General features: G+C 52.2%; 15 protein-coding genes across 15 annotated transcripts; 5 read left to right on the forward strand and 10 right to left on the reverse strand.

Moving 5' to 3' along the window:
• Positions 1–57: 57 nt before the first annotated feature.
• On the reverse strand, positions 58–1,767 carry CC1G_06481 (hypothetical protein; the record flags this gene model as incomplete). Its single annotated transcript, XM_001835026.2, has 1 exon — positions 58–1,767. One exon carries the CDS (start codon positions 1,765–1,767, stop codon positions 58–60), a length of 1,710 nt encoding a protein of 569 aa, XP_001835078.2.
• Positions 1,768–1,837: 70 nt separating this feature from the next.
• CC1G_15438 (hypothetical protein) lies at positions 1,838–2,320 on the forward strand (the record flags this gene model as incomplete). Its single annotated transcript, XM_002910115.1, has 1 exon — positions 1,838–2,320. One exon carries the CDS (start codon positions 1,838–1,840, stop codon positions 2,318–2,320), a length of 483 nt encoding a protein of 160 aa, XP_002910161.1.
• Positions 2,321–4,607: 2,287 nt separating this feature from the next.
• CC1G_06482 (cytoplasmic protein) lies at positions 4,608–6,530 on the forward strand (the record flags this gene model as incomplete). The annotated part of the gene is made up of 3 exons (XM_001835027.1): positions 4,608–4,929; positions 5,049–5,141; positions 5,914–6,530. 3 exons carry the CDS (start codon positions 4,608–4,610, stop codon positions 6,528–6,530), a joined length of 1,032 nt encoding a protein of 343 aa, XP_001835079.1.
• Positions 6,531–6,731: 201 nt separating this feature from the next.
• Positions 6,732–8,044, reverse strand: CC1G_06483 (soluble N-ethylmaleimide-sensitive factor attachment protein receptor; the record flags this gene model as incomplete). The annotated part of the gene is made up of 4 exons (XM_001835028.2): positions 7,917–8,044; positions 7,507–7,860; positions 6,930–7,453; positions 6,732–6,799 (listed from the first exon to the last, which is right to left on the reverse strand). The coding sequence occupies exons 2-4, from the start codon at positions 7,803–7,805 to the stop codon at positions 6,732–6,734; spliced, it is 891 nt and encodes a 296-aa protein (XP_001835080.2). The 5' UTR covers positions 7,806–7,860; positions 7,917–8,044.
• Positions 8,045–8,539: 495 nt separating this feature from the next.
• On the reverse strand, positions 8,540–9,282 carry CC1G_06484 (hypothetical protein). Its single transcript, XM_001835029.2, has 4 exons — positions 8,975–9,282; positions 8,874–8,911; positions 8,746–8,812; positions 8,540–8,683 (listed from the first exon to the last, which is right to left on the reverse strand). Exons 1-3 carry the CDS (start codon positions 9,226–9,228, stop codon positions 8,766–8,768), a joined length of 339 nt encoding a protein of 112 aa, XP_001835081.2. The 5' UTR covers positions 9,229–9,282; the 3' UTR covers positions 8,540–8,683; positions 8,746–8,765.
• Positions 9,283–11,792: 2,510 nt separating this feature from the next.
• Positions 11,793–12,851, forward strand: CC1G_06485 (hypothetical protein). Its single transcript, XM_001835030.2, has 7 exons — positions 11,793–11,890; positions 11,953–11,968; positions 12,026–12,073; positions 12,148–12,156; positions 12,219–12,270; positions 12,326–12,539; positions 12,597–12,851. Exons 1-7 carry the CDS (start codon positions 11,799–11,801, stop codon positions 12,709–12,711), a joined length of 546 nt encoding a protein of 181 aa, XP_001835082.2. The 5' UTR covers positions 11,793–11,798; the 3' UTR covers positions 12,712–12,851.
• Positions 12,852–13,217: 366 nt separating this feature from the next.
• On the forward strand, positions 13,218–14,261 carry CC1G_06487 (hypothetical protein). Its single transcript, XM_001835032.2, has 7 exons — positions 13,218–13,313; positions 13,369–13,384; positions 13,456–13,503; positions 13,569–13,577; positions 13,633–13,684; positions 13,743–13,956; positions 14,019–14,261. The coding sequence occupies exons 1-7, from the start codon at positions 13,222–13,224 to the stop codon at positions 14,131–14,133; spliced, it is 546 nt and encodes a 181-aa protein (XP_001835084.1). The 5' UTR covers positions 13,218–13,221; the 3' UTR covers positions 14,134–14,261.
• A 96-nt stretch (positions 14,262–14,357) lies between these two features.
• CC1G_06488 (urea transporter) lies at positions 14,358–17,106 on the reverse strand (the record flags this gene model as incomplete). Its single annotated transcript, XM_001835033.1, has 14 exons — positions 14,358–14,609; positions 14,668–14,910; positions 14,966–15,226; positions 15,279–15,663; positions 15,723–15,997; positions 16,053–16,086; positions 16,142–16,218; positions 16,272–16,359; positions 16,424–16,527; positions 16,581–16,615; positions 16,667–16,724; positions 16,777–16,946; positions 17,000–17,005; positions 17,064–17,106. 14 exons carry the CDS (start codon positions 17,104–17,106, stop codon positions 14,358–14,360), a joined length of 2,031 nt encoding a protein of 676 aa, XP_001835085.1.
• A 404-nt stretch (positions 17,107–17,510) lies between these two features.
• On the reverse strand, positions 17,511–18,160 carry CC1G_06489 (hypothetical protein; the record flags this gene model as incomplete). Its single annotated transcript, XM_001835034.2, has 2 exons — positions 17,511–17,821; positions 18,043–18,160. The coding sequence occupies 2 exons, from the start codon at positions 18,158–18,160 to the stop codon at positions 17,511–17,513; spliced, it is 429 nt and encodes a 142-aa protein (XP_001835086.2).
• A 612-nt stretch (positions 18,161–18,772) lies between these two features.
• Positions 18,773–19,651, forward strand: CC1G_06490 (ProFAR isomerase associated family protein; the record flags this gene model as incomplete). Its single annotated transcript, XM_001835035.2, has 3 exons — positions 18,773–19,106; positions 19,212–19,234; positions 19,295–19,651. 3 exons carry the CDS (start codon positions 18,773–18,775, stop codon positions 19,649–19,651), a joined length of 714 nt encoding a protein of 237 aa, XP_001835087.2.
• A 249-nt stretch (positions 19,652–19,900) lies between these two features.
• On the reverse strand, positions 19,901–20,284 carry CC1G_06491 (hypothetical protein; the record flags this gene model as incomplete). The annotated part of the gene is made up of 1 exon (XM_001835036.2): positions 19,901–20,284. One exon carries the CDS (start codon positions 20,282–20,284, stop codon positions 19,901–19,903), a length of 384 nt encoding a protein of 127 aa, XP_001835088.2.
• Positions 20,285–20,823: 539 nt separating this feature from the next.
• Positions 20,824–21,817, reverse strand: CC1G_06492 (hypothetical protein; the record flags this gene model as incomplete). The annotated part of the gene is made up of 3 exons (XM_001835037.2): positions 20,824–21,568; positions 21,625–21,710; positions 21,761–21,817. The coding sequence occupies 3 exons, from the start codon at positions 21,815–21,817 to the stop codon at positions 20,824–20,826; spliced, it is 888 nt and encodes a 295-aa protein (XP_001835089.2).
• A 1,148-nt stretch (positions 21,818–22,965) lies between these two features.
• CC1G_15439 (hypothetical protein) lies at positions 22,966–23,265 on the reverse strand (the record flags this gene model as incomplete). The annotated part of the gene is made up of 1 exon (XM_002910116.1): positions 22,966–23,265. One exon carries the CDS (start codon positions 23,263–23,265, stop codon positions 22,966–22,968), a length of 300 nt encoding a protein of 99 aa, XP_002910162.1.
• Positions 23,266–23,520: 255 nt separating this feature from the next.
• On the reverse strand, positions 23,521–24,486 carry CC1G_06493 (hypothetical protein). Its single transcript, XM_001835038.2, has 3 exons — positions 24,117–24,486; positions 23,614–23,983; positions 23,521–23,559 (listed from the first exon to the last, which is right to left on the reverse strand). Exons 1-2 carry the CDS (start codon positions 24,283–24,285, stop codon positions 23,790–23,792), a joined length of 363 nt encoding a protein of 120 aa, XP_001835090.1. The 5' UTR covers positions 24,286–24,486; the 3' UTR covers positions 23,521–23,559; positions 23,614–23,789.
• A 624-nt stretch (positions 24,487–25,110) lies between these two features.
• Positions 25,111–26,541, reverse strand: CC1G_06494 (hypothetical protein; the record flags this gene model as incomplete). The annotated part of the gene is made up of 2 exons (XM_001835039.1): positions 25,111–26,427; positions 26,491–26,541. The coding sequence occupies 2 exons, from the start codon at positions 26,539–26,541 to the stop codon at positions 25,111–25,113; spliced, it is 1,368 nt and encodes a 455-aa protein (XP_001835091.1).
• Between the last annotated feature and the right edge of the window lie 1,303 nt (positions 26,542–27,844).

The raw sequence follows: 27,844 nt of genomic DNA on the forward strand, positions 1-27,844 counted from the left end.
GACTCGGCCCTAGCACGAGAGAGGAGAAAGGACAAATCAGGTGTAACTGATTGGACGTTATTGTCCTGGGCCATGAATGGAAGCCGAAGACGGGTTGTCCATCTCGTTTTTCAGGATCAAGCTTTCCACGCCCGTTGACAGGGGTTTCGGCGACGCAACTGCATCAGCTGGCGCAGGGGTCCCAACCCTCTTCTCCCTCGCGACATTGCCCAACTCCGAAAGCGAGGGGAATGTAAACTCTGATTCGACCTCTTCCGCGACAGGGTCCTCCTCAGCATGTTCCCGACCCGCACGACCAAGGTCTTGCTGTCCCATTCCACTCAGTGTTGCCGGCCACACGCCATCCAGGCTGACACTCCCAGCCAGACCACCGAGTTTCGATGACGAGGACGAATCTTTTCCATAATTCGAGCTGCTCGTCTTTGACCCAGATCCCATGCGAATGCTACTCGGTCTCTTGAGAATAGCATCGGCCAACAAAGCGTTGAAGTCGCTCCCATCGTCGCTGTCGTCTTCACCTCTTCCCACTCGACTCTCATCGCCATCGTTCTCTTTAGAGCCCTCCCCTTCATCGTCCTTTTCACCAGAACTTCCACCACCACTCAGACTTGATCCTGACCGCCCGTTCTTTCCTCTCCGACCCCGCTCTTGGAAGAAAGCGGGCGACGGACTAGAAGGATCGCTTAGGAGGTCTAGATCAGGACTGGACGAAGTAGCGTACTTCCCGCTTGACCCAGCGACGGATCCACTATTCCCAGCCGCCGCTGACCCGTTGGGCAGAACTCCACTCATCCAGAGGGGTGAAGGAACGCTAGGATTTGTGTTCATCCCACTCATCATCCCGATTCCCATATTCGACCCAACGGAAGGATGGGCGTTTGGTGTCAGAGGTGGGAAGCCTGCTGCAGTCGACGATCCAGGAGCAGAGCCGCTACCGTAGTGGGGTGGCTGCTGGTGTTGATGGTGCATCATCCCAGGGGGAGCGGGGCTCTGCAGAGATGGCACATGTGCTCCAGGTCCCATTCCGTTCAAGCCGAGCGTCATAACGGGGTAGGGCGGGGTATGTTGGTGGGGTTGTTGAAGATGAGGTGGGTGCTGGTGGTTTAGGTGGGGCATGTGAGGGAATCCAAATGGAATGACTCCCATTCCAGGACTTTGAGGGTGCGGCGAACTGGGATGTTGGAAGTAGGGCGGGTGGTGATGAGGGAAAGAACCTAGCGGTATGGTGGGGAATGTAGGTGACAGCGGACTATGGACGGGGTGAGGGCCGAAGGGGAGGGTACCGATGGCAGGCGAGGAATGAGCGGGCGGTACAAGGGAGGTCTGGGGCTGAGAAGGCGTTGAAGCGGTAGCAGCCACGTTGCTCTGTTCCTTCTCAGCAACTGCGTTGTCTGTCTGCTTCAAATCTGTCGCCGAACCCGGCTTAGTTTGCGAGCCAGCATCGCCAGGCACCGAGGTCGAGGAATCGGTTAAAACCTCTATTTGACTATTGGTTCCGACGTCGCCTTCCCCTGCAGGGTCAGCCTTCTGTGCGACAGTCGCGTCTGGAGGCTCTGCAGTATCGTTATCATCGGCGCTTATCATGGGGGTCGGCTCCACCTGGGCGTTAGATTCAGGAGGGGGGATCGAAGGGGTGGCGGGAGCAGGTACGGAAGGAGGAACGCCAGGAAGGACCGGATTCGGGGGCAGGATGTGGGACGAAGACGCGTGCGCTTGTTGGTTCAGAGAGGCGATATAATTGGCGTACGCTTGCATCTGGTGCGCCATTTGCTGTATCTGCGACTGCAACTAAAGTGTATAACCGCAATGAATCAGGAACTCCGACGATCATGAGAAAATGGGGGAACTTACCTCGCCTTCCCTCCTTCTCCAGGCCGCATTCTCCCACCGCAGAGACTCTGTTTCCCTTGTAGCCTTATCCAATTCACTTTTGCTCTTCTCTTCCCTCAACCTTGCTGCTTCCAGCGCTCCGCGCAGTGACGCCAGTTGCGTTTGTGCGGATACAGTTACCGTATTCCCCGAATTCGCAAAATTAGGTGTGTGGTATAATGACGATGGAGATGGTGGCGGATGGGCTGAATTGGACGAGTTGGGTGTACCTGGCCTTCCATTCCCATCTCGCGGAGTTGGAGCACGGCGGGGCCCTCCAGTCGAACCGGAGGCGTTGGTTGCCTGCCTCGCCGGCAGTGATGCCAAGCCTGAAGGCACCCTTGCGTGTTTGGTGGTCTTGCCTTTCGAGTTGGATGCGGCGGAGGAGGACGAGGCCCTAGATTGCGGTCTCGAGAGTGACGAAGCCGAATTCGCCCCACTGGTTGAATAGGGTGACGCGGACGACGAGTCTGGATTATTAAGCGAGGGGAACGCGACCTCCCCAGGTTCGAATCGGTTGTCATGTCCTGTCTCCGCAGACTGACGGGCGAGGGAATTCGATTCTCCCCCTCGGTCCCGCTGAGTCTCCACAATCGAATCACTTTTGTCAGAGAAGGAAGAAGTCGACGGAGATGATTTAACGCTCGATGTCACAACGGAGGCATATGGCAGAGGCGGAGCGTTGCCCGACAGAACCTCGGATGAAGAAATGCTGCCGCTACCACCAGGTGTCGCCTTGGGTTGAATTCTCGGGGGTTTGGTTGATCCATTGGAAGGCGTTGGGCGATTTGAATGAAGGGAATTCAGTTCAGCAGCCCCATCCCAGTCCCATGGGCTCTTGCGCACCTCGGAAGGACGATTGGAGTGGACTGCACTGGACGAGGTAGATGTTCCAGATTTGGCCCAACCGTCCTCTGCCTTGGGCGTGCCGTCAGAATCATTGGACCGCTTGGGTTCGAGATGACGTTCTGGTGTTGGCGAAGTAAGCGATGAAGGTGCGGTCGACGCTGAAGAACACGTTGTTCCTTCAGTTGCAGCTGAGGAAGATGCAGAGGAGGTTGTTGAACCCGCATCGAGGCTGATTGTGGAAGCCGCGAGAGAGTCGTACGAAAGGGTAGTCGGCGAGTGCGATGAGGATTCAGGGGGACGTGATGACGACCCCGCAAGTTCGGGAGAGCGTCTGGACCTCGACCGAGATCGTGATCTTGAATGAGACCGATGTTGGGAACGTGAACGTTGAGGAGATGTTGGGGTGTAACGATCAATGGATATAGTAGTGTTATCTGACAATGGCGGGCTGGAGGGCGAGGTAATCTGTGTCGACGAAGTTGAAAGTCGACGCTGAGGTCGTGGTGTAGATGATTGACCATGAGAGTCAGACGAAAGACGCGAATGTGAGGGCGTTGGCGAGCCTGGGTCTTGTCGGTGAGAACTGGCCGAAGTAACGTCCGATTTGCTTTTCGACGTCGTTGCTACCGCCTTGTTCAGCTTCCCAGATTTGAGAAGCTCCTTTGTTGGATCTTTGCCTCTTTTCCTCCGTTCCTTTGTGCGAGATGTGCGGCCCAGAGGCCCTGTCGTGGCGCCACTGCCTGCCTCCTGTTGACGCTGACTGGACCCGCCGACTGCATCGTGTTTAGGGTCAACTGAATCCGTACTGTCCCGTTCGCTCTTCGCCTGGCTTCCCCGTCTTCTTGACAATGCGTTCAGCAGGGATGCAGACCCAGATGCCGTCGGGTCCGAAGCAGAACCGAGTGCTGATGAAGAGCCCTTGGCCACGGCGTCGCGGCGAGGAGTCGATGGGCCCACGTCGGCTGGTACAGGGACAGCGTTCGATTGGTCGTCGTCTCCGACGAGATTTCGACTAGATTTCACGCCGTTTTTGAGTATCGGGAGCGTCCCAGATTTCCACATGTAGGCCGAACCCGCGACAACCAGGGCAGCGAGCGTCGTGGCGACCAGAACCTTGGGGTCACAACCACCGCCCCCGACACCGAGTTGCTGCTGCTGCTCGCCCCCGCCACCGACGCCGTCGTGCATAGTTGTGATAGAAGACGTGTACCCCGTCGAGCCTAGAAGACAAAGAAGCCAATATCTTGTGGAGCTTGTCGACAAGTTCGGTGCCTAGTTTGTCCTAGATCGTCTAAGTTTGGGACAACGGCAGGCACCTTTGTCCTCGACGGACGCTGTCGAGGACAGACAAATCAGATTTCAGCTCTGAGGCTGCAGAGAACGAAAGACTCACGGCTGGGAACGGCCAGACGAACGAGAATTGGGAAAAGGGAGAAGAAGATATGTATTTTCGCAACGAACCAGACTTTCAGGCACGATGCTCTGGTGTTTCCCGTATTCTCAAATGGAGATGTTTTCACACCGTGGGAAGAAACTGAAACTCAGCTCCGCCTACCTTTTTCGGCGTTTGTCTTCCGAAGTCGGGTTATTTCCGGCCAACCACCTGTCCTCGTTTTCCCCCTAATTATTGCCCAATTGTCTCATTCTCCTCTCAATTAAAAGGCTATCTGGACAACGGAAACTGTAGCTAAGGAACTCTGAAGTTTCCGCCGAAAGGCGACCTATCTTTGAACGGAGGCTTCCTCGGCATAGTCACGGCAGATGTAATGTTTCCTTGAGCGGATCTTGGTATCTCTCAGCCTTCTCAGCTGCTTATCAGACCGCACAACCTGCAGGCAGCCCTCGAAACTGCTTTAACCTCTTTCACGCCGAAATCAACAGGAAACACCATGGCTGCACCCACCCGCAACCACAAATCCCTGGCGGTCTTACTCTGCGGTAAAACATCCGGAAAAACGCGCGCAGAAAATGGGGACTATATCGACATCTACAAGCGCTTCCTCCAAGATTCCCTAGATTCCCATACAGCAGTCCTCTCCCCCACTCAGAAGAATGCTTCCAACCTAGAGAACCCGTCTAATAACAATGACAACTCGGATGCACAGCCCGTCTGGCAATTCACTCTCGACTCATATGATGTCTTTGAAGCTCAGGAATTCCCAACTGATGAGAAGCTCGACGACTATGACGGTATCATTATCACTGGTTCTCGTGCGTCCTCTCATCTTTTGCTTGCCGCTAAATGAACTCGACTGACGGATATACATAACATGCCTTGGGGATTTCATTATTCGTTGAATTGGAACGCGGTCTTTCAATTCATAACACAGCTTCGTCTGCGTACGACAACGTGGACTGGATTAACAAACTCGTCGCCCTCACTAAACGTGTCGTCGAAACCAAGCCCAAGATCAAGCTAATCGGTGAGTTCAATTCTCCAGCTGCCCGTCGTCTCTTTTGGCTCCGTCCTTCTTAATTACGCAACGTTTAACCGCCTCGATGCTCCAACGTGTCTCTTTGTCTTTCTTTCTCATCCTTTTCATTTCCTGCCTCATACGCGAGATACCACGTGGTCATGCAGCGGTGAATTACCCTTGTCTGTCTTTTTCAAGTCTCTTTCTTCCTTGGAAGGGCAGTTGGCAATCCCCAGTCCTCGTGCCATTTCCCTCCCCCAAGCATCATTTCATCCGAATCGGTCGATAGTGTGAAATCCCTTCACATTTACCCTTCCATCGTCACGTTCCCGTTGTGGACTTCTTCCTGGGTGCTCGGCCTCTGGCCTCGAGGTCGCGCACATGGCCTCGCTGGATGCAACCCACGCATTGGGTGCCAGACACTTGGCATTTCCTTCCCTTCCTATCCACCCTTTTCTCATTCCTCCTCCCACACCGGCTCGAGGATGTTCTCATACAAGCCCTCACCAGACCACTGTCCTCGGTGAATGAGTGGGTCTCGGATCGGGCTAGGTTAATCCTTTGATTACTTCTTGCCGAATTCGTCAACCTGCTTTGATCCATTTTAGCCACTCTTTTGTCGCCTTGGTGCTTCGCGGGACTCAGCCCCCGATGAGACACGTCTGCTTACTCCCTTGAATATATTTGTCATGCTTTACTTGCTGGGCTCTCGTGGCTCACATTCCTTCGCCGCCCCACACCGTCCTAGTAAACTAACCGACTTGTCTTCTTTCTCGCACAGGCATTTGTTTCGGCCACCAAATCATCGCACGCGCGCTTGGCGGGGAATGTGTACCCAACACCCAAGGCTGGGAAGTCGGACCTACGAACATCGACCTCACCGACCTCGGTAAACAGATCTTCGGAGGCTTGGACACCATCACACTCGAAGAGATGCATCGAGACCATGTTCCAGTCGACCGTACACCACCTTCGTTCCACCTGCTAGGTTCAACGGAACGGTCGGGAAACCAGGGAATGGTCAAGTTCTACGATGAGGCAGATGTGCCACCTCCAAGTGTGACGCCAGCAACTGTACCGAATACCACGACGTCGAATGTCAACCCAGAAAACCCGGCCATCGCCAATACCCAGCCATCAACTTTCGAGGCCAATACCCAATCCCCGCCTCTCACCGCGGACTTGGTCAGCAACCGTGAGCTCTTGAAGAAGGTTCAGGTCTTCACCGTGCAGGGTCACCCAGAATGGAACGAGAAGGTTGTCACGCCCTTGGTGGAGGAACGGAGAGGCAAGGTCATTCCGGAAGACATTGCAGATCAGGCCATGGAAAGGCGATTCTGGAGAAACGATGGCGTGAGTGTGGTGGGAAGCATCGTCTGGAGTATCCTGGGCGTCTAGGGAAGTCAACTCGTGGTAGGAATATGTGTATTAAGTTACAGATCCAAGACGAAGAAATGGAATAGAAGATAATGTGGATATATAGCCTAGTGTACAATGAATTACCCGCAAAGAAATCGAAACGGAGCGGCCCCAATCGGTCGTCCCCAATGCGCGGCCCCGGTGGTGTGGAATGAATTGAGAAGCCTCGTTGCGTGGCTTTCACGTTTTGAGGACGATAATCAGGATGAGGAGGACGAAGATAAGGAGGCCAATCATAAATGCTGAGCCTAAACAGAAATTCCAGTCAGTACTTCCGCTCTACCAAGCAACCAATAGAAAGACAAATTGCTAGGCCAATCGCAGCTTGGACCCAAATGAACCAGGCAAAAGAGGATACAACTGTACTCAAGCACTCACTGTTCTCCTTGATCCCTTTCGCAACCCTGTCCAGCCTCTTCCTCGCGCTTCCTAACCGTCCAGCGGTCCGATCAATTCCCGTATCCAGCTCCTCCAGCAACCCATGGTGCACATCCAACTCGTCATTAATCTGCACTGACAAGTGGTGTTGCCGGTTGATCGAATGCGAGAGCTCGTCTAACCGCTGGTCTTGTTCCTGCATCAAAAAGCGCTGCGATTGGAGTAGAATCGAGTGGTCATTATCCCCACTTTCTTCGTCCGCGTAACTTGGTTTGGGCGGCGACGTCGAATGCGAGGGATCATCCTTGTATGGCGCAAACACTCCATGCGAATCTGAGCGGGTGTGTGATGAAGGGGAGGTCGAAGACGAGAGGAACAACGCGGCTTGTTTCGAAGCGCCACTACCACCACCTGACAACCCTATTGAAGGTAACGGTTCCCTGGGTACTGACTGGGGTACGGGCGACGGTGAATTGGACGGTGAGGGTGATGGTTCAGGACTGGGTTGTGGAGTTGGGCTCAAGCTAAAGCGACCATAAGCTGTTATTCAAACCCATTCAACGCCAGATAGACGCACCTAGGGACACCAGCAGCATCACTCCCCAACATCCCCCTCATCCTCTCATACTGATTCCTCAACAGCCCGACCGCTTCAGAGTCCCCCTCCTTCGCCTGCATCGCTGCTATCCCATTCCGCAGCTGTTCCAAGTTCTTCTTGATCTGAGTTAGGTGTAGAGAGCCCGTACTGGGACTGGAATTTGGGTCGTGCAACGGGGAATTCGGAGTCGAGAAACTCGGTAACGTTTGGAGCCGCTGACGCTCCAGTAGCAGCGACAGCGTTTTAGTTGAGATCGAGGTAAGTTTTGCTAGCGACATTGTCTGCAGCGTCTGTTCAGAGTTCCCAGTCAGGTCTCTGAGCGTATATGGTAGACTTATAAAGGAAAGTTTCAGTGTAAGTCTATTGCCAATAAATGACACAAGACGTACGGTCTGGTGGTTACTGCTGCGTATCACTGCGTCGCAGCGGTTGACGGCTGGCGTCCAGATAGTCTGATTTACTGGGAGTCCTCGGTCCCCTGGTATCCTTATGCTGGCCGATATGAATAAAGTCTGAGAAGAAAGATGACGAAGAAAGCTGTTCAACTCTGAACTCGGCTTGAACGAGGGGATGAAGCGCGCCCGAATGCACACACGTGGGAAAGCGCTCACGGATCAGTCGGCATGGTCGCTCGAATAGGGGCGCTTCCTGTCAATGGCAAAGTTCCATTCAGGAAATTCGAGAATAAAAGGGACCAGGAACGCACAGGTCGAGCCATGAAGTGCCCTGCGGAGGAGATGATAGGACATACATCAGGCTACTGCCGCAGGACAATCGCAATTGAGTCGCCCTTCGGTGTCCGCGTTCCACCAGCAACGTCGAAGGGGATTTGTGGCGCGACTAATACGTGCTCCCCGTGAATGAGTTTTCCGTCGGCCAGGAAGGCTTTTGGCCGCCAGCCGACAGGTATGTATCCACATTGGACATTCATCTTTTCCAAAGTCTTCCACTCAGAATGTACTAATCCTCAGGACAATGAAACGCTGGGGAACTGACGGTGCAGACCCGGTGTGACTGAGAACGGATAATGGATACCAAGGAGCTAAATGACATGCATGGTAGACCAAGAGTACAAGCGAAAGACGAGTACTAGTGCTACTACGAAATCCAAAAAAATACGCGATCTAAATTAAAAGTGTCCATGGAGCGAGGTGTACTACGGGGAAATATCATGTCAGCATCGTCAAGATGAGGAGTGAAGACGCTGAAGGGACTCACCCGCCAATAGTGCCTGCGGCTTAGACACTGACATTGATGGGAGTGCAGCCCAGGGCGACGACACCGTCTGGCAATGTTCCTGTTAGTAACCGACGCTGGGAGATTTACTTGACGACTCGACGACTCACTGAAGTTGTTGTTGTTGCAGCAGACGGCTTGGTTGGAACTACAATCACAACGGGAAAGGGTGTTAGTAGTACGCTACATTGGACCTGCAGGCGTTACTTACCAGTGGCTTCCACCTCCAACGCCAACAACATTGACAGCGGTGCAAGTGACACCGACCTGGCCAGTCAATTGACTGAGGTCGATGTTAAGCACCCCGAGGAGGCCCTTGACGCCCGCATCGAGGGACTTCGAGTCCTGGACTTTGTTGCAGCACTGGACTTGCCCACCATTGCACTGGTTGCTGTCGCTGGGGGCGGCGGAGACGCCGAGGAAGAGAGCGCAGAGGGAGATGGTAGTGATAACCTTGGAGAACATCGTAGAGAAACGGTGGGTGTGGTGCAAAACAGACGTGTCTGAGTACTGGGGAGGGTAGGAAAGCTAGAGGAGCCTGGAGAGAGAAGCGACGTGGTTGAAGGGTATTTATACCCGGCGGAGGGGGACCCTCGAATTCGAGAAGAACCGTCCACGTCGAACCATGTTCAATTTTTTCCTTTGCTTCCAAGGAAATTCTCATTCCTATCGATTGCTCTCGTGCTGCGGCGTTCAACTCTGCGAAAAGATGCTGCCACCAGAAGCTTAACCGCTTTCAAATTCAAACTCTAGACCCGACGTTCCAAACACCTGTCTGACCTAGATCGACAGTCAATTCAGCACAAATCCACCGGATAGATACGAATGTATACAGTCCATTGCCATATACATCCATCAGCAGTCGATAGGCAAGGCAATTTGTTGGAGGAAGTGGCGGCTGGAATTTTCCCCGTCATCTCGGCCAGTCTCTCCAGCGACGCGAAGCATGTCTGATTGACAGTTCTTCCGCAGAATCCGGTCGATTGAGAGTAGACATGACGCGGGTGAACAGCATTTAGCTCGTTTTGAAATGCGCCACTTTACCTTCGCTCAGACTCGTGGTTACACCCTAAATTTGTGGGAGACAACCAGCGGAGAAGGCAGTCTGTGCCCCCGATGTCTGATACCGTTGCTCGTGGCTGGCCCAAGACGCAATGCCGAACTTCAGCCCGCTTTCAGCATTCACCCCGTCGCCGGTCGGATTCTTCAAGATTCCAACCCGTCGCGGACTTGGAAGCCTATGATTCGGTTGGGTTTGGAGGGGGCGCACCTTTCATTTACTTTCTCCAAGGCTTAGCGACCCCGCCTGATTAAAATGGGCCCGTCTGGAGGCTTGAAGAAGGTGAAACGAAGCCGTTTGTTCCTCGGACCCGATCAAGGAGAAGAGTCAATAAGAATAAGGTGTTGGCGAGAGGAGGACGACCAGGAGGTCGAACATTCGCGACCACCGCCCAGGCCATCTGTTGCCGAACCTTTGAGAGTGGCATCGAGTCAGCCCGGCCATAAGATTCGTTGATGATTCGTCAAGTCATTAGCCAAGTCGATAGTGACCATGGAGGCGAAGAGAAGCTTTCAAAAGACGGGATCTCGTAAATTGTGGCCCTTCGCCTCCTCGATGATTTCGCACCGACTAGAGACTCAGCGAAGAAACCATTGGAGGCCTTGCTCCGCTAGTCGCAATTTCCTGCGCCACTCCTTCAGATATGGGAAGATGGATACCGTCGAGGGACACAGGGGTAGAGCAGGAAACAAGATCCCGAGCAAGCGCAGCCATGTCGAGTTAGGTTTGGAGTGAAGGTTTGGAGAGCCTTGATCGGCGAAAGGTAACGAGAAGGCTCGGAAGAGTGCACCGTCCTACTGGCGTCCAGTGTAGTTCCAGTCACTGTCTTTGATAGCCTAGATGGGTCTGAGCCTTACTGAAGTGTCTCGAAGTACGTCTGAATGCGAGCATCAAGAGTCTGTCAGAGGGTGCAGTTTGTTACGACTCGGACGGGTGAAAATTGACCTAGACCGCTTGACTGGAGTGGCGAACGTTGTGGGACGTATGTTCATCTTCTCGGGATAGGGCGTCTGTCTGAGAACGCTCAGAGGAATGATGGTAGTGAGAGGATGTTGCTGTACTTCGTAAGAAGGGGCTGGTAGAACTTGGAGAAGGCCAGCCTCCCAACCCAGTCCCAACCTACTGAAGCACAGCTTGCGATCGAATCTCAGTAAACTGATCGCGACTGGATTTGTCGCACGTTCGATTCCCAGTCCGCGCACTTGTTTTCAGACTTCCGAGTCGTCGTTGAAGTTTGAGTTCGGCGCAGGCGGTAGCAACTGAACTGTTTGAGAGATAATGAAGGCAATGTCTTAGCTCTGCAGCATCCGCACCTCCGCTCAGCCTGAGCGCCAGGCCTCGGCTTTGCATTCTTTAAGCGCCCACCCTTGTCTTCCTAGTGACATCGCGAAGGCGCTAGGCAGCCAGGGATCGACTTGGAGAAGGGGTTCGTACACCGAGATAATGGAGAGGGGTCGTGTGTCCTTCTTCCGCGTTTACATACACCTTCGTCAGAGGCTCAGAAAACTGCGCCATCTCCGGATCAACTATGTTTTCCAGGCCCGGGCAGTACTGTATCATGTATAATATCATTGCAAAACAACACGGCCAGTGACCGGTAATCTGGGTATATTTTGTTGGCTACGCCTTGCCGTTTTCCAGTCGAAGAGGTACTTCGACGACAACATACAGCGTACTCCTTCATCCCATCGCTTGCTAATTTCACCGTGAAGGCCAGCGAATAGTCGACGATGGTTACACCGAGTTAGACGCAGTGTCAAGCTCCTGGATAAGCGGAGTCTCTTTCTCCAACCATATCATGTCGCCGAGCAGCAGCGCCCGGTTATGTGAATAGTCTTAGTCGTTATCCTATTTATATCTTTCTGCGGTTTGTGGTCTGATATTTCCAATCACCCGAGGCAAGGGATTGGGTATAAACAGCCTCAACTGCTCGTTTCCGTTAACCGTCAGCACTATACCCATCCTGCCCCCAGACATGGCCTCGTTCCAGCCCCGTGGATGGATCTCAGTCTGGTTTCTCATAAACTTCCCCATCATTATCTATGATACTTTGTACTGCTTCCTTAGGTATGTTTCCGGGAATGTTCAAGGCCTTTGAACACCACTGATTCGAGTGGCGACTGTTACAGGCCCAGGTCCATGGTGGTACGTTGACCCGCCGAACATGTCCACTTCGTTGCTACAGCACAAACTTCACTCTAGGGCGGAGATTTGAATTGGCTCTGGAAGTCGTATGAACTGTGGCAAGAAGTACGTCGTTGTGATGCATTTAGCGTTTACAGCTGTAGTCTGACGAAGGCCACTTCGATCTCGTCGACGCACAGATAGACCACGTGCGTATCTCCTCAGATTGAACTGCGATTCCGGCCCGTCGATACAGCTCCCAATATCCCAGGTCTACGGATTGCCAGCATATGAAAGTGGGGATGGGTTCACCAATGCACAAGGTATCCCCGCACTTTCCATCTCCTCTCTCGCCCGTTCTGACCGTGTTATTATTAGCCCTTTTAAACCTCCTTGAACAAATTACTGGGGTTATCTATCTTTACCTCGCATACGTGGTAAAGACCCCGGCAGCTCCCCTCATTGCGTTCGCCTCCAACACCTCGTGCCTGTCGAAGACTATTCTATACTGGGCGCAGGAGTACTATTGCGGTTTCTGTGCCATTGGCCATAACGCCCTGCCTCAACTAACGCTTTGGGTCGCGTTGAATGCGTACGCTCTCTCGGTTCCTTTGAAATAGACCTGCCGAGCTCACTGAGCATTCAACAGGGTCTGGCTTATTGTACCTACGATCATTGCTGTCCAGCTCTACCAAGATATTGCCGCAGGCCTGCGCACCGCTGCAAGGGTGGACGATGCTACGAAACGCCTGAAATCAAAGTAATTACATCCGTAGCTTCAACCCTTTGTAGTCCGAGTCAGAGAGCTATATTACAAGGATAGGTAACTAGGTTCACTAGAAATATAATAGATGGTGACATCGTCGTATCGCTGTTACTCATTTATAGAATGGGCGCTTATCTACAAGCTACCGAGAGCGCGCTTGCAGTCCGATAAAGGTACCCGTAAGTACGGGCCGTACCTGAGGCGTGAGCAACTCATCTCTCATCATTCGTCGTGTTCCCTGCTGACAGCAGAAGCCTGGGCTCTCCTGGGCTGCTGCACCACTCCCGTTCCCACTGCCGCATGCTTTGGAGTCTGATAGAGATCCGGTGACGTCCAACCCTGTTCCGTGTGTGTATAGAGGTGTATAGGTGTGTATTCCATGCTACCTATTTCAGACAGCGTGAGCTAATTGGTATGACATACATTTCTGATCGTGTCATTCGAGTTCAACGTTCAGCACTCAAAGTACTCACGACTCGAGAGGCCCTTTTGCTTTCCTTTCACCATCATGGCCTCCCTTCAACCCCGTGGCTGGATCTCAGCCTGGTTCCTCTTGACCCTCCCAGTAATCATCTATGATGCTACATATTGCTTCTTCAGGTACGAGGCAACCTCTAAAACTTGGATACACCCCTAACATCGTTCGATTTTACAGACCCAGGTCCATGGTGGTGCGTTTCCTTCCAGAGCATAACATGGAACGCGCTTTTTTGACCTCAAATCTCACCACTTGCACTTGTAGGGCGGAGACTTGCATTGGATCTGGAAGGTCTATGAAATATGGGAGGATGTACGTCGAGCGCCCATGATTAACTGCCCTTGAGGCTAACTTTACGATGCACTTCCGACCTACAGATTGACCATGTCCGTGTACCCTGACTAGGAACAAAATTCGGGATACTGAGTTTCTGCGTTCCAGATTTACGGCGTACCCTCGTTCCAGAGCGGTGATGGTTTCACCAACGCACAGTGTATGTCCCCGTGGCCTCTTCGTTCATCCGGAGGCTCTGACGCAACTCACAACCACAGCCTTTGTCAACATGCTTGAGCAAATAGGAGGGATTGCATACCTCTACCTCGCACACGTCGCGCAGTCTCCCGCAGCCCCGGTCGTGGCTTTCGGGACCGTTATCTCCACCCTCTCGAAAACCGTTCTCTACTGGGCTCAGGAATATTACTGCGGCTTCTGCGCTATCGGACACAACGGAGTTCCCCAATTGATTTTGTGGGTCATATTGAACGGGTATGTCTTTCTCTGTCTCTCTCTCATCGACCAAGGCTAATCGCGTGATCCGTTGCGCTTAGAATATGGATTGTTGTGCCAGCTATCATCTCTGTCCAACTCTATCAAGATTTGGCGAAGAGTCTGCGCGTGGCCGCAAGAGCTGAAGCCTCGACGAAGAAATCGAAGTACAACTAACTCTTTCGGAAACTTACCATTAATGCTGTCGATGTAGCGCGGTCTGTTGAACTGGGTTCGTCAATTAAATCGTATTACCTTGACTGCTATAGTGCGAAGGTGCTAATACTACATTGGAGTTGAAAGAAGACATTTTGCGCGTGAAACGGCTATCATTACCAAATCGTAAAGAGGCAAAGAGGGAAGGAGAGAGATACCGGGATGACCAGATGACCCACAATCATTCAGGCAGCAGATGTTTTAGGAGGTTCGGCTTGATATCTTCCACCGCCCTTCATGAAGATATCTTTGATGACACCTTTCGAAATTTGGTACATCGCAACCCGGGACTCCCAGAGAGGGTAAATGACGACTGCAAAGATGGAAAAAAAGGTCCACGAAATGCCAACTGCAACCCAACCGGTAAACCCAGCAACAGTGTAGATGTGTTGGGAGAAGAAGAGGGGCAGCGGGATGAGGAGGATGAGCACGACGAACTACAACGTGGTGTTAGCCGAGGGTGGGTTAGGCTAGGGTAAACTTGAAGTTACTCACGAGTGAAATAGACGCCCAGCTGGCAAATCGGAAGGCTTTGCGGAGTGCCACGGGGTCGAGTTCGTTTGCCTCCTCGTTGGCATCGAAAGAGTCGGCGATAGAGGCGGGCTTTGTAACAACTTCAGAGGCATTCTTCTTCTCGTTCTCGAGGTCAGACTTGGAATCTTGCTCAGCGGCATCGGGGGATGGAGGAGCAGGCCGGTTGATGGAGCGGGTCGTCTCCCAATCGAAGTTGTCGGGCCACTGGAACGGATGTCAGTATGCGCCACAGCTGTTAACGGTGAAAACAGACACGTACAATCAAAGACGAAACGACTGCAATGATACCGCCAAAACCAATTGATGTAACATTTCCAGCGAGCATCTCGTAGTCTCCGCCGCTTGTCACAACGGTGATAACGCCATGGTTAAGTTTGGCAGTTGTCACCAACCAGGCGACCATGCCGCCAATAAAGCCCAAAACTGCACCACCGATACAGCCCCACTTATTAGCTTTATGCCAAGTGATAGCGAGGGCAATAGGAACGACTGCAGATCCGAGGAGGACTCCCATGAAAGTCTAGCGGGAAGGGGTTAGCACGTCGAGTGAAATCCCAAACCAGGCGACGTACGTAGAGCCAGCCCATGGAAACACCGATGTAATAGAAGATGGTGCCAGCAATCCCACAGACGATGGCGTAGAGGGCGACTCCAGCGTGGCCAACCCTTAGAATTTGCTCCTCACTTGCATTGGGGTTGATGTAGGCCTTGTAAACATCATAGGTGAGCAAGGAGGAAACGGCGATGAGCTCAGCAGAGCAAGCCGAGGTGACAGCCAGGAAGAGGAGAATGAGAATAGCGGCAGCACCAGCCTTGCCAAGAAGGGCCGCGGCGGCAGCGGAGGCGGGCAGACCTGCAGATACGTCGGCTGGAGTGAGGACCTTCATTTGGGGATCTCCTCGAAGAGCGACAGCGGCGAGTCCAAGGGTGGTAGCGAACGTGAAAGGGATCGAGAACCTGGTTACGCATGGCATTAGCAATCGCGTGAATCATTGGGATACATCTAATGGACATACCAAGCCAGACCACCAAGGAGATATGCCTTGACGGTGGTAGCGGGTCGACTCGCAATAGCACGCTGCCAGTATGCTTGATCTTGGAAAACAGTGGCAAAGTTGCCGACAATGTTGATGATCCCAAAAACAAGGCCATTCTCGGATCTCATGGTAATGTACGACCCTTCCTTGTTCCCTTCAACTGGATTTATGAGAGAGGAAAGGGTCAACAACTCGTGCATTTTCGCGGGACTGCCGATCTTTTCGCTCGTGGCATAGACCGTGAAGATGAAGGTCTACGAAGCGGAGCAAATCAGCACTGGTGCCAGTCAACCGCGTGTAGGTACGCACGAGGATGATAGCAAATAGCACGGCAGTGTGGGTGCTACAGGAAAATGTCAGTACACTGGAAGGCAATGGAAAAAAGCAACGCTGCCTACTAGTCACAAAGCAAAGTGGACCGCATCCCACCAACAACCACGTAAATGGCAACTCCCAGTGGAATCAGGAAACATGCCTAATATTGAGGTGACATCCTGGCCAAAGACTAAGAGCGATAAGGCGACTCACAGCGATTGTATGCATTCCCGTCAAGTCAGTCACAGTGGCTGACCCGCCAAGGATAAGCATGGAGCTAACGATAAGGCATGTTGCGAGACTAGTAGGCAAATATGGTTGTGAATCTTAGCTCTTTCCAGTCAGCTAGGGTAAACTCGACGTACCCAAAGAACATGAAAACCAAATGGGCGGTTCGGCCCCAACGAGCTCCGACAATTTCGAGCCACGTATGTGCGTATGGTGCGTTCAACTTGAGCTTCGCAGCCAACTATAGCAACACGTGTCAGAGCTGGACGATATGGACGACGAAGCAATGCTTACCATGGCAAACAAAAGTATTTGAACGGTTGCTCCAGCTGCGAAGAGTCAGTATTCGACCTGGTTCTCTGGGAGGCATACCTCCATACCTCCATACCACCACGGTCCAGAGAGGCCATACTTGTAGGCCACGGCGCTACTTTGAAGCTAACCAATTGATTAGAACATGACCATTGCAGGGTCGATGGACACGGCTTACAAGGGTTGCTGCCCACGTCCAAGCGGACACAATACCAGACGCAATTAGACCTGGCTTGATGCTACGAGAAGCACTTGTAAACTCTTCGGAGTCTTTGGGAGAGAAACCGGTGTATCGTGCTTGGATGGCAGTCAAGAGGATCATGAACGCGGAGAAGAACAGACCCATGCCTGAGCGCTGGCGTCAGACGAGTTTACGGAGGTCATGAACCACATTAGCCTACCGATGACTATGAAGAGCAGGCCATGAGCGACGAGTGTACGATGAAATGCTGTAGATAGACATACCAACACCATAGCCAGCACCTTGAGGGAGTAGATACTCTGCCATCTCGAAAGACGTTGGACTGCGTCGCTGTCGTACGATCCAACCCCTCAACCAACTCGGGGAGGTGGCCTATGGCCTTTACCAAACGCCTTAATCTTTCGCTTTTATACCTCGAATATGCCTCTCCCATATCTATTCATGCCCGGTTTGTCCGCTGATAAGGAAGAAGCTCTATCTTTCCCTACAGATTATTCTTGAACTTGGTACCTTTACGTCCGATAAGTTCTTGATTCCTTCTCGACATAATGTGACATTGGTGTTCGAATTTAGCCTCTGGAGTCTATATGATAAGATAACTGCAATGTGAAAGCGGGTCAGCAAACCTTCATGGGTGTCGCCAAAGGATGAAGTCTCGAATTACCTCCCATTCAGGTTGCACGGTCCGCAGGAAAAATTGTAACGTGGCGTCAGGGTGCCAGCCAGTACCCAGCGTCGGCATTGCTGGAAGCCCTTACCACGTTATAGGGCTTTATAATACCTGACCCTGCCCTTGGACTGAGCATTGCACCAAGTTGGCCAGCGATAAGCCGTTTAGGGAATGCCGTCACCACCTCGATCCAAACTGGCAACCTCGCGTTCTCGCGCTTCGAGTCCGATCCCCGCCACAAATTTGCCAAGCCATCTATTTCCTCCCCTCGAGCCCTTGAAAGTGTCGAACCCTTGAAAGTGGCTCCAGACGCTCCAAAAATGACACTGAGTGCCCACAGTGGGAAAACGGCTGAAGTAAAAACGAAGCAGGTATTCCGAGCACGATATGTGCCCAATGGAATCATAGGCACCCGAAGACTCTCGCCCAATACTCCGGGCTTTGAAGGCGTCCCACCAATTAGAAATCATAGTCGAGACTCGATTGAATAACTACGGCGGAAGGGAGATAAACGATATGTCTCAACGAGGGATGCGTCGTGTTTGCGTGTCGTTTCTCATTATCGGACGAACCTCCAAAGACCTGAAGCTCAGTTCCGTAATTGCCCAAGACCTCAAGATAACAATTAGTGGCTGATCTGCGCTCGATGGTTCCGCGGAGGCATATCGCAGGCAAACACAGACCAATCATTCATTTGCGTCTCTCTAGGCCCCTCTGCACATGATCTCTAATGGTAACGTTGTTGGTTCTCTTATCTTCGCATACCATAAACCTGTCACTTGAGTGCCGCTTGACCTGTAGATAACGCAGAGTCTGTAGGAACAATACAAGCAGGTGCCTTGATGCTGTTGTGTAGCTGACGTCTGTACTATCCTTATCCAAAGCCTTATCGGAGACAGTCGAAGACTCACAAAGAAATCACACCGTTTGGGCGCTTAAATCCCCGAACCCAGCATAATACTTCCGCGGGATCCGAGCAAATCGCGGAAGGGGCCGATAGAGCCAATAGGCTCGCAATATCGTTCTCCTCAACCAGCTGAAGCTTAGACAAGGAATTAGCCGCTATTCTCCTACATCTTACCGCTAAATAAGGGGCAGTCCGACCAAGAACAAGAAAGCAAGTTCAAAGCATTCAAAATCGATTTCAGATCAGAATGCGACTTCGGGCGTTTTGAGCGGGAAAATCCGCAGCCAGCGATATCGACGTTCTACGAAGTCGACAACGGAGCGCTTTGCCTCCCTCCGCAGCACTCATATCTGCTTCCAAAGTCTCCCCGGGCGCGTTGTTGGAAGGGATTCAACATGGGCGATAACAGTCTTCCGGGCGATAGCATCGAAGCTGCAGATTTCGCTGGGCTAACGCTAAGCGAGCCGGGGATGACTCGAGAGAGAAAACACGCTGACATCCAGCTCGAGGACCCTGTGTGCCATGGAATGGAGGAGGTTCCGGGTGCGACAGAGAAACGATCAAGGGTTTTGGCTTATCTTCGCAATCTGGGATCGAAATGGGAAGATAGCGGCAAAGAGGACTTAGACTCGTACTTGCTCGACTCGGAGGAACCACCCGATAGAGAGAGGGATCCGGAAGGTCTGGTCGACTCAGGGTCATCCTCGAAAGGCGCTGTAACGGAAGAAGGTGAAGGCGATGAAGATCGTCTGCCTCTAGACCCAACCTCACCGCTCTTTAAGCATTTGGAGCAGGGATTAGCACTAACAGTTGGGTCGGCGCTGGGATCCACAGCTCCCTCTGTTGAAGAGTGTTTGGTCGCATTCCAGGTCCCCAACAAGGCCAACCTGACGGCAGGGGCAAGAGCGTGATCAAAGCACGCACACCGATCGCAGCCTCCCATCGCAGAAGGAGAGGACGGGGAGAACGAGAAGAAAAAACGAAAACAAAGCGAAGGGTGGTGGGGAACGCCATCGGGTCCGGTTGCGAAAATCAACGAGCGGGCAGTCGCTTTGTTCTGGAAGATCATGGACGCTGCGAGCTGGAGGAACCTGCATTGGCTGCCTCATCAGGTTCTGGTTTACGAGGTCAGGGTTAGGGAAGGGTATGGTATGCGATGGTCGCAGGACCATGGCAGCCCTGATGCAAAGGACAGTCCTCTTTGGGTCTTTCGAGGATTCGTGGAACCAATGATGGAGAATGGCCATGAACTTGGTTGGAAGCACGCAGAGTAGGTAAGCGCTTATTTGCACACGATTTGGCGCTCTAATTTCTCACACTATCACAGGACTCAGCGCTCGATCTTTACATTAATTGGGATATTGCGCCTAACATTTCGGACATAATCTCATAACCATAGAGCAGGATGAGCATAGGGCATAAGTGAAAGGTGAGTGCATAAGACGAAAGACACACGTCGTGGTCCTAGCTTGATGACCTCAGATCAAGTCAAAGACCACTCAGGGAGAGTTGGAATGGACAGGTTATCGGGGTTGGTAAGGTAAATCGGACGCTGTATCCTCCAACTGGAATCCTTGGAGGGCAGCAGGGTCAACGGCAAAACTCAACAGCTTACCAAGGTCTCCCCAGTTCAGAGGTTCGTCACCAGGCTGTACTACGTTAGTGAAAACAACTGGAGGTGGAACTTTGGCTTCAGAAGCGCGTTTACTATCGGCATGACAGCGCTTGTTTTCGGGGCATATTGGAGTCTTGATTGCGCTGGAGCTGCCTGCAGCTTCCTTATCCTGACCGGGTACCGGTGTCAAAAACCTCACAACCTTCTTTTCTGTAACCGTCGAAGATGGTGCAACTTTCCTCCAATTGAGTGGGTAGTTTGGACGGCCTGGGACGTTTCTAGTAACGGGCATGGTGGTTGTGGATACACCGATTGCTGGAGGGGTGATGGGCGGAGAGATGTCTTCTGAGAATGAGGACCCATTCAAGGCCGTCGCTTTTATCCTTTCCTGACCTGCACAAAGCGTGATGGCTTGGACACAGCTTTGACATTCTTGGTGGTCCAGGATTTACCCTTGGATGTGCTGCATGTCTGCTTACCCGACTCTAAAGCCAAAGCGCAAAGCTTCAAACTGCTGATCGACGCCTGTGACCTACTCACCCTTTTCAACCCATTAAGGCCCATCAATCGCTCGCAAAGAATCTGAGGCATCGGGAATATGGGCTACGGGCGCTTAAAATTTGAATAGTCGAAGGATCAGTAACTGGTACTACTACGAGTGGTACTTGTACGACTTGGGGGGTAGTATGATGTCTAGTAGAGAAACGAGTAATAATAAATGCGCAGAATATCTCAACGTAGCTAGTGTTACAAATTGCCGTCTAACCCAGTGAACGAATACAAATACATTGAGTGGTGGTGCCAGATGCGATCTTGGAACAGGATAATCTTTTAGAAACCATAACCAAGGGGATTGTCTACCCACCCATCCGTTAGCCAGGTTTGGTCGAGAGTGGGAGAGGGATTAAACGGATCCGGAGAAGGCGTAAGGAGTGGAGTGGAAGAGAGAGGAGGTGACGGAACGCGCGGGTAGTTATCCACGACCTCGAACGTGGGCTCCTTGGAAGCAACACCCATCTGTAGATCGCGGTGGGGGAAGAACTCCCAGGTGACTGTCGGAGGAAGGGGACTGTACTCCAGGAAGGGTGGGTGTCGCTCGGAATCACGGTCCTCCTCGCAGAGGTTCAAGAAAGCCGCCACATCGTCGAGATTTGGTTCGGCGAGGTTCGCGTCTCCACCTGGAATATGGAGGGTGTCGAGGGGTTGCGGGTGATAGAGGGTGGGTATGGAAATATGCGAGGGGTTGTTGACGGGGCCAGGGTTGGAATCATCCGGGTAGGCGGACGATGTCGAGGACGAAGGACTGGGTGGATGGGCAACCACGATCTCGACAAAGGTACCCGAGGGAGCCTGTGCGGACACCAACTTTGTGGGTTTACGTCGGACCTTGGGGACATATCCGTGCTTATATCTTCGGTGGCGAGATAGCGAGGCGGGGTCCGCGGTGCGGAATGTACACTTGGGGTCATCCTTGCAAACGTACTTCTTCTCGCCCGTATGCTTCGCGCGGTGGGTGTCAAGGTTGCTCTTTTGGACAGCGCTATAGGTGCAACCGGCCCAGTCACAGTAGAAACGCCTCAAGTCGGAATATTAGTTTGGGGTCATCGGAAACATATTAAGACGAATACCTACCTTGCCTTGCTATCATGAGTCCTGAGGTGACGACTGATGTCGCTGGCTCGACGGAAAACCTTCGGGCAGTGCGGACATTCCCGATTCTATCGTACGTTGAGACACGAAGCGCGTTAAATGAACGGATCGGACGTACGCTCGAAGCACCTGCACCCGAGTCCACAGTGCGGCTATCCTTTCTCACAGGGGGCATATTTTCCAGATAAGGAAGTACTTCGGCGGGAGATACGCGCCAAAAGGTGGACAGGGCACGGGGAGGGGCGGGAGGACGCGTCGAGGTGGGACACGACCCTGAGGCCAAAAATAAGACACAGAATGTTCCAAACCATCTCCACTCCCGCAGTTATAACCAGCCTCAAAAACTGGAGGATTGGTGTGGGGACGAGAGGTGATTTTCTACCATATCAAGAGGCCCAAAGGGCGGAGTTGCCTCAAAAGGGAGATCGAGGGCTAGAATTAACATAGAAGGCAATTTCTGTTGGATTGGCTGAGACCTACTTTCTCGAAAATAGCTGTTATTGGACATCGCTCCGGAGCGAAGAAGAGACAAAGGAACGGGCTTGGAGGCGGGGAGATGCGCGGAAAGGATTTGATCAAGCATCTCTCACCACACTTTGACTTCTGTAAAAGGCAGAATCAGGGACTTGGCACCTACCAGCAGGCAGGACACGAGGCTGATCGAAAACAACACTATACAGCTTCCGAGGTTTGGGCGGGCCTCTGAAGGTCTCTGCGGCCAAAAGAAAACTGATTTCGAGAGCGTTTCTGCCTGTATGAGAGCGGAGACGAAACTTGGCAATGTTTATTGACACGACGTAGCGAGTGAAATTACTCGAGAATGTGGGCGCTTGGTACGTAAGGACATGTTTACCATTCACCTATGTAACCCTTCCAGGGCGCCCTCTCCCTTGGGGTTATTTCCTCGCTTAGCCTGACAGCCACCGGCGTATCTATATCAGCGCTGAACGTCAGCCTCGAGGCCTCAAGGCTCAAGCTTCATATGATCAGAGGAGCGTTGATTATCAGTCGATTTAGTTTCAAATTAAGAATCATCTCCAACTTTGTCGCTCGCCTCTTCCCTCACACTAGTAGAACGACATATCGTACACCATCTAGCAATGCAAGTTTAGCTGTTGCTTCTCTCCAGGTCGTATCGTCACCACAGCGAGGGAATGGCGGGAGAACACAATGGAACTAATTCTGGCCATCTAGCAAGCATGGACATCAGGTTGCACGCCCGCCCGATCCGACTGGAGAGTTCCATGTCCATCCCTAATATATTAGTACTGGTACAAAGGTGAAGGCATAAGAAAACCTAGTGCCAGCAATGGCAAAGCTCTTCTAACCCGATGTCTCGTTACCACTGTTACCACCTATTGGAAGAACCCGGAAGAACCCTGTAGCATTCCGGACGCGTTCGATCTTGAGCCCAACACCGTAGGTCTTCATCGAATAATAGTGGATCTCCAAGATGAGGGTAATCTGGTCTTTATACCCCAAGCCTGGAAAGGGCTCGTCGGCGTACAGCGGAGAGGGAGTTGGCTGACTGGCGGACGGAGGGTTTGTCGAATCTACAGCGTGTGACGGACATGGTGGTAACCAGTACATGGGCAATGAAGATGTCGAATCCATGGAGGGCATGGCCGCTGCCCTCTGTCGTTGCTGCTGGCTGGGAAGTTTCTAGTTGAGGGATGTCTGTCGACGCACTTGCGTTTTATGCAATACCAATCGAGGCTGAGGGGCGACCATCAGTTAGCAATAAACAAAGGCTTATCGGTTACAATGGTGCAGTAAGGCGATGCCGAACACCAAAGCCTTTCAACCAAGCCCGCCTGAGGCGCAGAAAACAAAGGTCAAAGGGCGATCAAGGGTGCAACTGGCGATATCCATTCATCGTTGCGGGTAGAAAGCACAACATGATCTATAAGTGGGCAACTTGAAAGGCAATGTCAGAACCAAATTTTAAAGCCAAGAGTGCTGAGTACTTACCAACAAAACAAAATAGTCTTGCTAGGTAGTAGAGACATACAAAATTAGTAGATTAGTGGATACGTGGGGCATTAGGTTCTAGAACGTGAGCGGGGTTCCACCACCAATTCAAACCAACAAAATAAGTAACCAAAACGTCGAAGCGAGATCGTTAAGAGAGTCATTGAAGGTATCAATCACAGTTCCTTCAGTAGCCCAGGGCCGGCGGCGTCGTTTCCACCGAACCCAAGGAGCTGCCAGAGCAGGCGGACATCGCCTTCTTGACCCCACAGATAATACACAGCGCGTCGCTGCATCACTGTTATATGGTGAGGGAGATACTTCTGGACCGCGCTGAGGAAGAACGCCCAGGTCACGAGGTAGATAGTCCCTGTATAGGTGAAACATGTTGGTTAGCGCTCGAACAGGGGTAAAGGAGCACGAAATGAGAAAACAGAGGCCTATCGCGGACGCCCCTCAGGCTCAGGTTGAAGAGTTTGGAGATACTTAGAGCGACCACGTACAGAGAAGGATCTTCTCCCAAGGTTCCAACATGGACAACACGAACGTCGCCTCGATCCACATCCTCCACCTCCAAAAGAATATCCCGATCTTGGACGACGGTTTGCGGGTAAACGCGTGGTCTGGTTTCGCCGGAGGCAGAACATCTGGAGTGCGCATAATCGTAGCCATTGGTCGTCCTTAGAAGCTGTACGCTTCAGCCGCTGTTTCAGGAGTTAATTGGTGTGTTGAAACGATACGTGGCGACGTCTGGCCGGCCGGTTCGTGTTGTTCGTCTAGTAGTGGCGTTTGGGACTGGTTCTGTGGCCTGAAGACGACCTGTTTCGAGTTTACTGGTGGAAGAATTGACCCCTCGCTGGCAGCACCGTCGACGTTGAACTCAAAAAGTTGGTGTGGCCAGATTTTCGGGAATCTGGTAATTCTGATCTGGGGCGCAGTCGCCGCCAAGCCTTATACGGAGGCATTAGCGGCATCTCACCGTTAGCCAGTTGGCGCCAAACCAACAGTTCTGGGAGCGCGAAAAGGATAAGACAAACGATGGATACATCGTTGACCGTTCAGACCCTGAAGATGGTTCCAAAAAACCTTCAGAGCTGCATGGCTTCAAAGTCCAGTTGAGCCGGAAATTCGCCTCGGCCGTCAACTTTCAAGCTGATTGCCGCTCGGCACAGCCACTTTTGGTCGCTCAGCCATTCCACTCTCACTGTCAGTACTTCGGTATGAGGACCAAAATCAAGTTGGGCGAGTTGGCCCAACTATGAAATTCTTTTTGACTATAGATTAGTCAAGGATAAATTAGTACTTCAGAGAAAATGATGTGAAGTCCATGTCTAAAAGCCAAATGAAGTGCGAAAGGGCCTAGTCTATGTGAACGAAGAATGCTGGTACGAAAATGAAGGGTAATACGAAGTGTCGGCCTACGTAGCCATTGCAGAATAATAATATTATGTGTAGAAGAAAAGAAAGAATTATAGTGTAGCCCGAATGTGAAGGGTTTTAGAAGCCGCAGTTGGCGGAATAGCACGACCAGGTGGGCTTGAAGGTGTTGCCGTCGAAGGTATTGTCAAGATCGGCGGGCAAATGAAGGCCGGAAATATTTGTAGTGTGCTGAGGGGGAGGGGGAGTAGCGGGGATATAGGGGAAGGACTGCGACATGTCCCACCAGGGATCCTGGTCAAGAGCGTGTTGGACCGGTTGTTGGACAAGAGGGTCCCACAAGAAAGTCTCGGGGATTGGAGCGACGTTCAACAATCCAAGAAGTTCTGGTCCAGAGGCAGGTTCGCATGCAGGATCAGGCTTGATGATGGGCAACTGGGGAGAAGCAGAAGGACAATGCTGGGCCGCTTGTTGGACAGGAGCTTCGCACGGGATGGCCTCGGGGAAGGGAGCGACTCTCAACAACCCATGAAGATGATCTGGTCCGGAGGCAGGTTCGGCCTTGATATCGGGCAATGAAGCAGAAGGAGTATGCTGGGTCGATTGCTGAACAAGAGGGTCCCACGGCAAGGTATCGAGGGTTGGGGAGAAGGTCAACAATCCAAGAATATCTTGTCCGAAGACACCCTCGCACGCAGGATCAGGCTTGACAGCGGGCAACTGCAGAGAATCATCAGGAATATGCTGAGCCAATTGTTGGGCAAGAGGGTCCCATGGGAAGGTCTCGGGGAAGGGAGCGATGTCCAACAATCCAGGACGATCTGGTCCGAAGGCAGATTCGTACGCAGGATCAGGTTTAATGGTGGACGACTGGAGAGAAGCGGCAGCGGCAGTAGCAGTAGTAGCAGCGATAGAATCGAGGAAAGATAGGAAGTCAGTGTCGAACCAGTCATCGGAAAGGGTATCAGAAGCGCCGGTGAAGGACGTTGTAGCCGATTTGGAAGGAGGTGCGCGCTTAGTAGCCTTGGCCTTAGTCTTGGACGTGGTGCTGGTATCGGACTTCTTCGTGTTGACAATGGGCTTAATGTCGGTGTCGATGATGATGGGCTTAACGTCGGGCTCGGACTTGAGCATGCGCAAGCGTGGTTGACGGGTATAGCCATGTATTCTCTTTCGATGGCGGATGAGCGAAGCGGGGTCTGCGCAGCGGAAGGTACAGCCATCCAAATTGCACTCATGTCTCTTCTCGCCGGTGTGGGTAGCCAAGTGGGTCCTCAAATTGCTGCGCTGGAGAGTAGCGTAGGCGCAACGGGGGTAAGTACAGACGTATCGCGCGGCGTATTCGTCATGAATCTTCGCGTGACGCCTCAGATCAGTGGATCGGGTGAAGGCCTTGTTGCATTCGGAGCAAGTGTGCGTAGCAAACTTTTTATTTGGCTGTAGACAATAAAGTGTAAGTACCCCGTTAACTTGAATACAACAAAAACAAGAGGGACCAACCTTTTGGTCACGTGGGGAAGAGGCATGGGGTGCAGAGCGGATGGGAGGCATCTTTTTGGGAAGTGGTAGGTAAACTCTCTGGAGAGCGGTCGATGCGTGCTAGGCCCCAGGATAGTAGAAGGCGGGATAGGCAACTGTTCTAGAGGTGAACGTGCTCGATAGTGAACAATGCCCATCCCGCCGCCCTTAACTTATATTCTCTTTCAAAATATGGTGGATTGGTTGGGAAAGTAGAGGCGGGAATAGCCTTTCCGAGCGGGGGAGGGGGCGAAGTTACCATTAAAGGCATCTGCGCCTCGAGAATTAACATACAAAGGAATTCCTCTAGGATTGGTTTGGACCCATATTTTTTTAAAATAGCCTTGAATAGTAAGTCCTGCATCTCAACAACAAGGCATAAAGCCATTGGTAGCAACGACCACTAGTCCGCGAGTCCAAGCGACGAAGTACAGGGACCGTTGCCTGAAAAGGAAGAAAAGCGCCACTTGGCGCCCGTTTGACGCCAAGAAAGTGGCAGTGGAACAATTAGAAGACCTTTGGAGACTCGTGCGCTTTGATTCGGGAGCGTTACCCACACAATTGGGGGTGCTTTCTATGTCAAAGCTCCTCGCGAAGGCGCGAAAACTCGTCAATCAATATTCACAACATGCTGTGGGCACCCTGGTTCTCGTACGTAACCACTTTTCTTAATATCTGTACTGGAATGAACGCTGAGCTGTGCCCAAGTTTGAGTGGCAGGATGAAAAGGCAGTCCCTTGAGCGACTAGCGTAGAGGCCGTTGTCTCATTTGTGAGCCAGCCCAATGCGACAAGACCACCAAAATTATTGCCCGTCATCTGGTTGAGCTTACTCGGGCAGTTGCCACAGCGGAGCGCCCATTGATCAAAGCGGCTTCAAGTTGCCTCGAGAATCAAAGCGCCCTGTCAGACGGCAGGCGGGACGCGCTCTGGGACGATTTGAAGGTCAAAGCGCCTCAGCAGCGTCCGAAAGTAGTGCCCATCCATCAGGATCAACAAAGTCCTGTGGGCGTCGTTGTACGTAAACGCTGCTCGCGACTGCCACCAGCGCTTAGCAAAAGTTTGGTTTGTCCAAGGCTGAAAGCCTCGCTGACGAAACGCTGTTGTATGAGACTTTGCGAATAGTTCTCAGGTGGTTGGGCGTTTGACATCCGGTTTATTCTTTCCCTCACTACACAGTGTACATTGACGAATATAGCTAGCGTTTTTCACCCCTTTCGTGCAAACCATCCTCGAACTTCGGTACCTAAAACCATCACTGAGACCCATCCGAACGTCTTCTGGCGTCGATAATCGGATTGTATTTTGAGATCACCCAAACCGGCCAGCCGACTACC

Source organism: Coprinopsis cinerea (genome assembly GCF_000182895.1).
Source record: "Coprinopsis cinerea okayama7#130 chromosome 12 map unlocalized cont3.12, whole genome shotgun sequence".
NCBI lineage: Eukaryota > Fungi > Basidiomycota > Agaricomycetes > Agaricales > Psathyrellaceae > Coprinopsis > Coprinopsis cinerea.

Bases quoted from the DNA above. Each gene is read 5' to 3' on its own strand.
- CC1G_06484 (XM_001835029.2), bottom strand. From the start codon at position 9,228: ATGTTCTCCAAGGTTATCACTACCATCTCCCTCTGCGCTCTCTTCCTC. The intron at 8,912-8,974 runs GTAAGTAACGCC...TTGTGATTGTAG, and splicing joins GTTGGAGGTGGAAGCCACTG to TTCCAACCAAGCCGTCTGCT. The intron at 8,813-8,873 runs GTGAGTCGTCGA...GAACATTGCCAG, and splicing joins CTGCAACAACAACAACTTCA to ACGGTGTCGTCGCCCTGGGC.
- CC1G_06485 (XM_001835030.2), top strand. From the start codon at position 11,799: ATGGCCTCGTTCCAGCCCCGTGGATGGATCTCAGTCTGGTTTCTCATA. The intron at 12,271-12,325 runs GTATCCCCGCAC...TGTTATTATTAG, and splicing joins TGGGTTCACCAATGCACAAG to CCCTTTTAAACCTCCTTGAA. The intron at 12,540-12,596 runs GTACGCTCTCTC...AGCATTCAACAG, and splicing joins CTTTGGGTCGCGTTGAATGC to GGTCTGGCTTATTGTACCTA.
- CC1G_06487 (XM_001835032.2), top strand. From the start codon at position 13,222: ATGGCCTCCCTTCAACCCCGTGGCTGGATCTCAGCCTGGTTCCTCTTG. The intron at 13,685-13,742 runs GTATGTCCCCGT...TCACAACCACAG, and splicing joins TGGTTTCACCAACGCACAGT to CCTTTGTCAACATGCTTGAG. The intron at 13,957-14,018 runs GTATGTCTTTCT...CGTTGCGCTTAG, and splicing joins TTGTGGGTCATATTGAACGG to AATATGGATTGTTGTGCCAG.
- CC1G_06493 (XM_001835038.2), bottom strand. From the start codon at position 24,285: ATGGCTACGATTATGCGCACTCCAGATGTTCTGCCTCCGGCGAAACCA. The intron at 23,984-24,116 runs GTACGTGGTCGC...TCACCTATACAG, and splicing joins TTGGGAGAAGATCCTTCTCT to GGACTATCTACCTCGTGACC.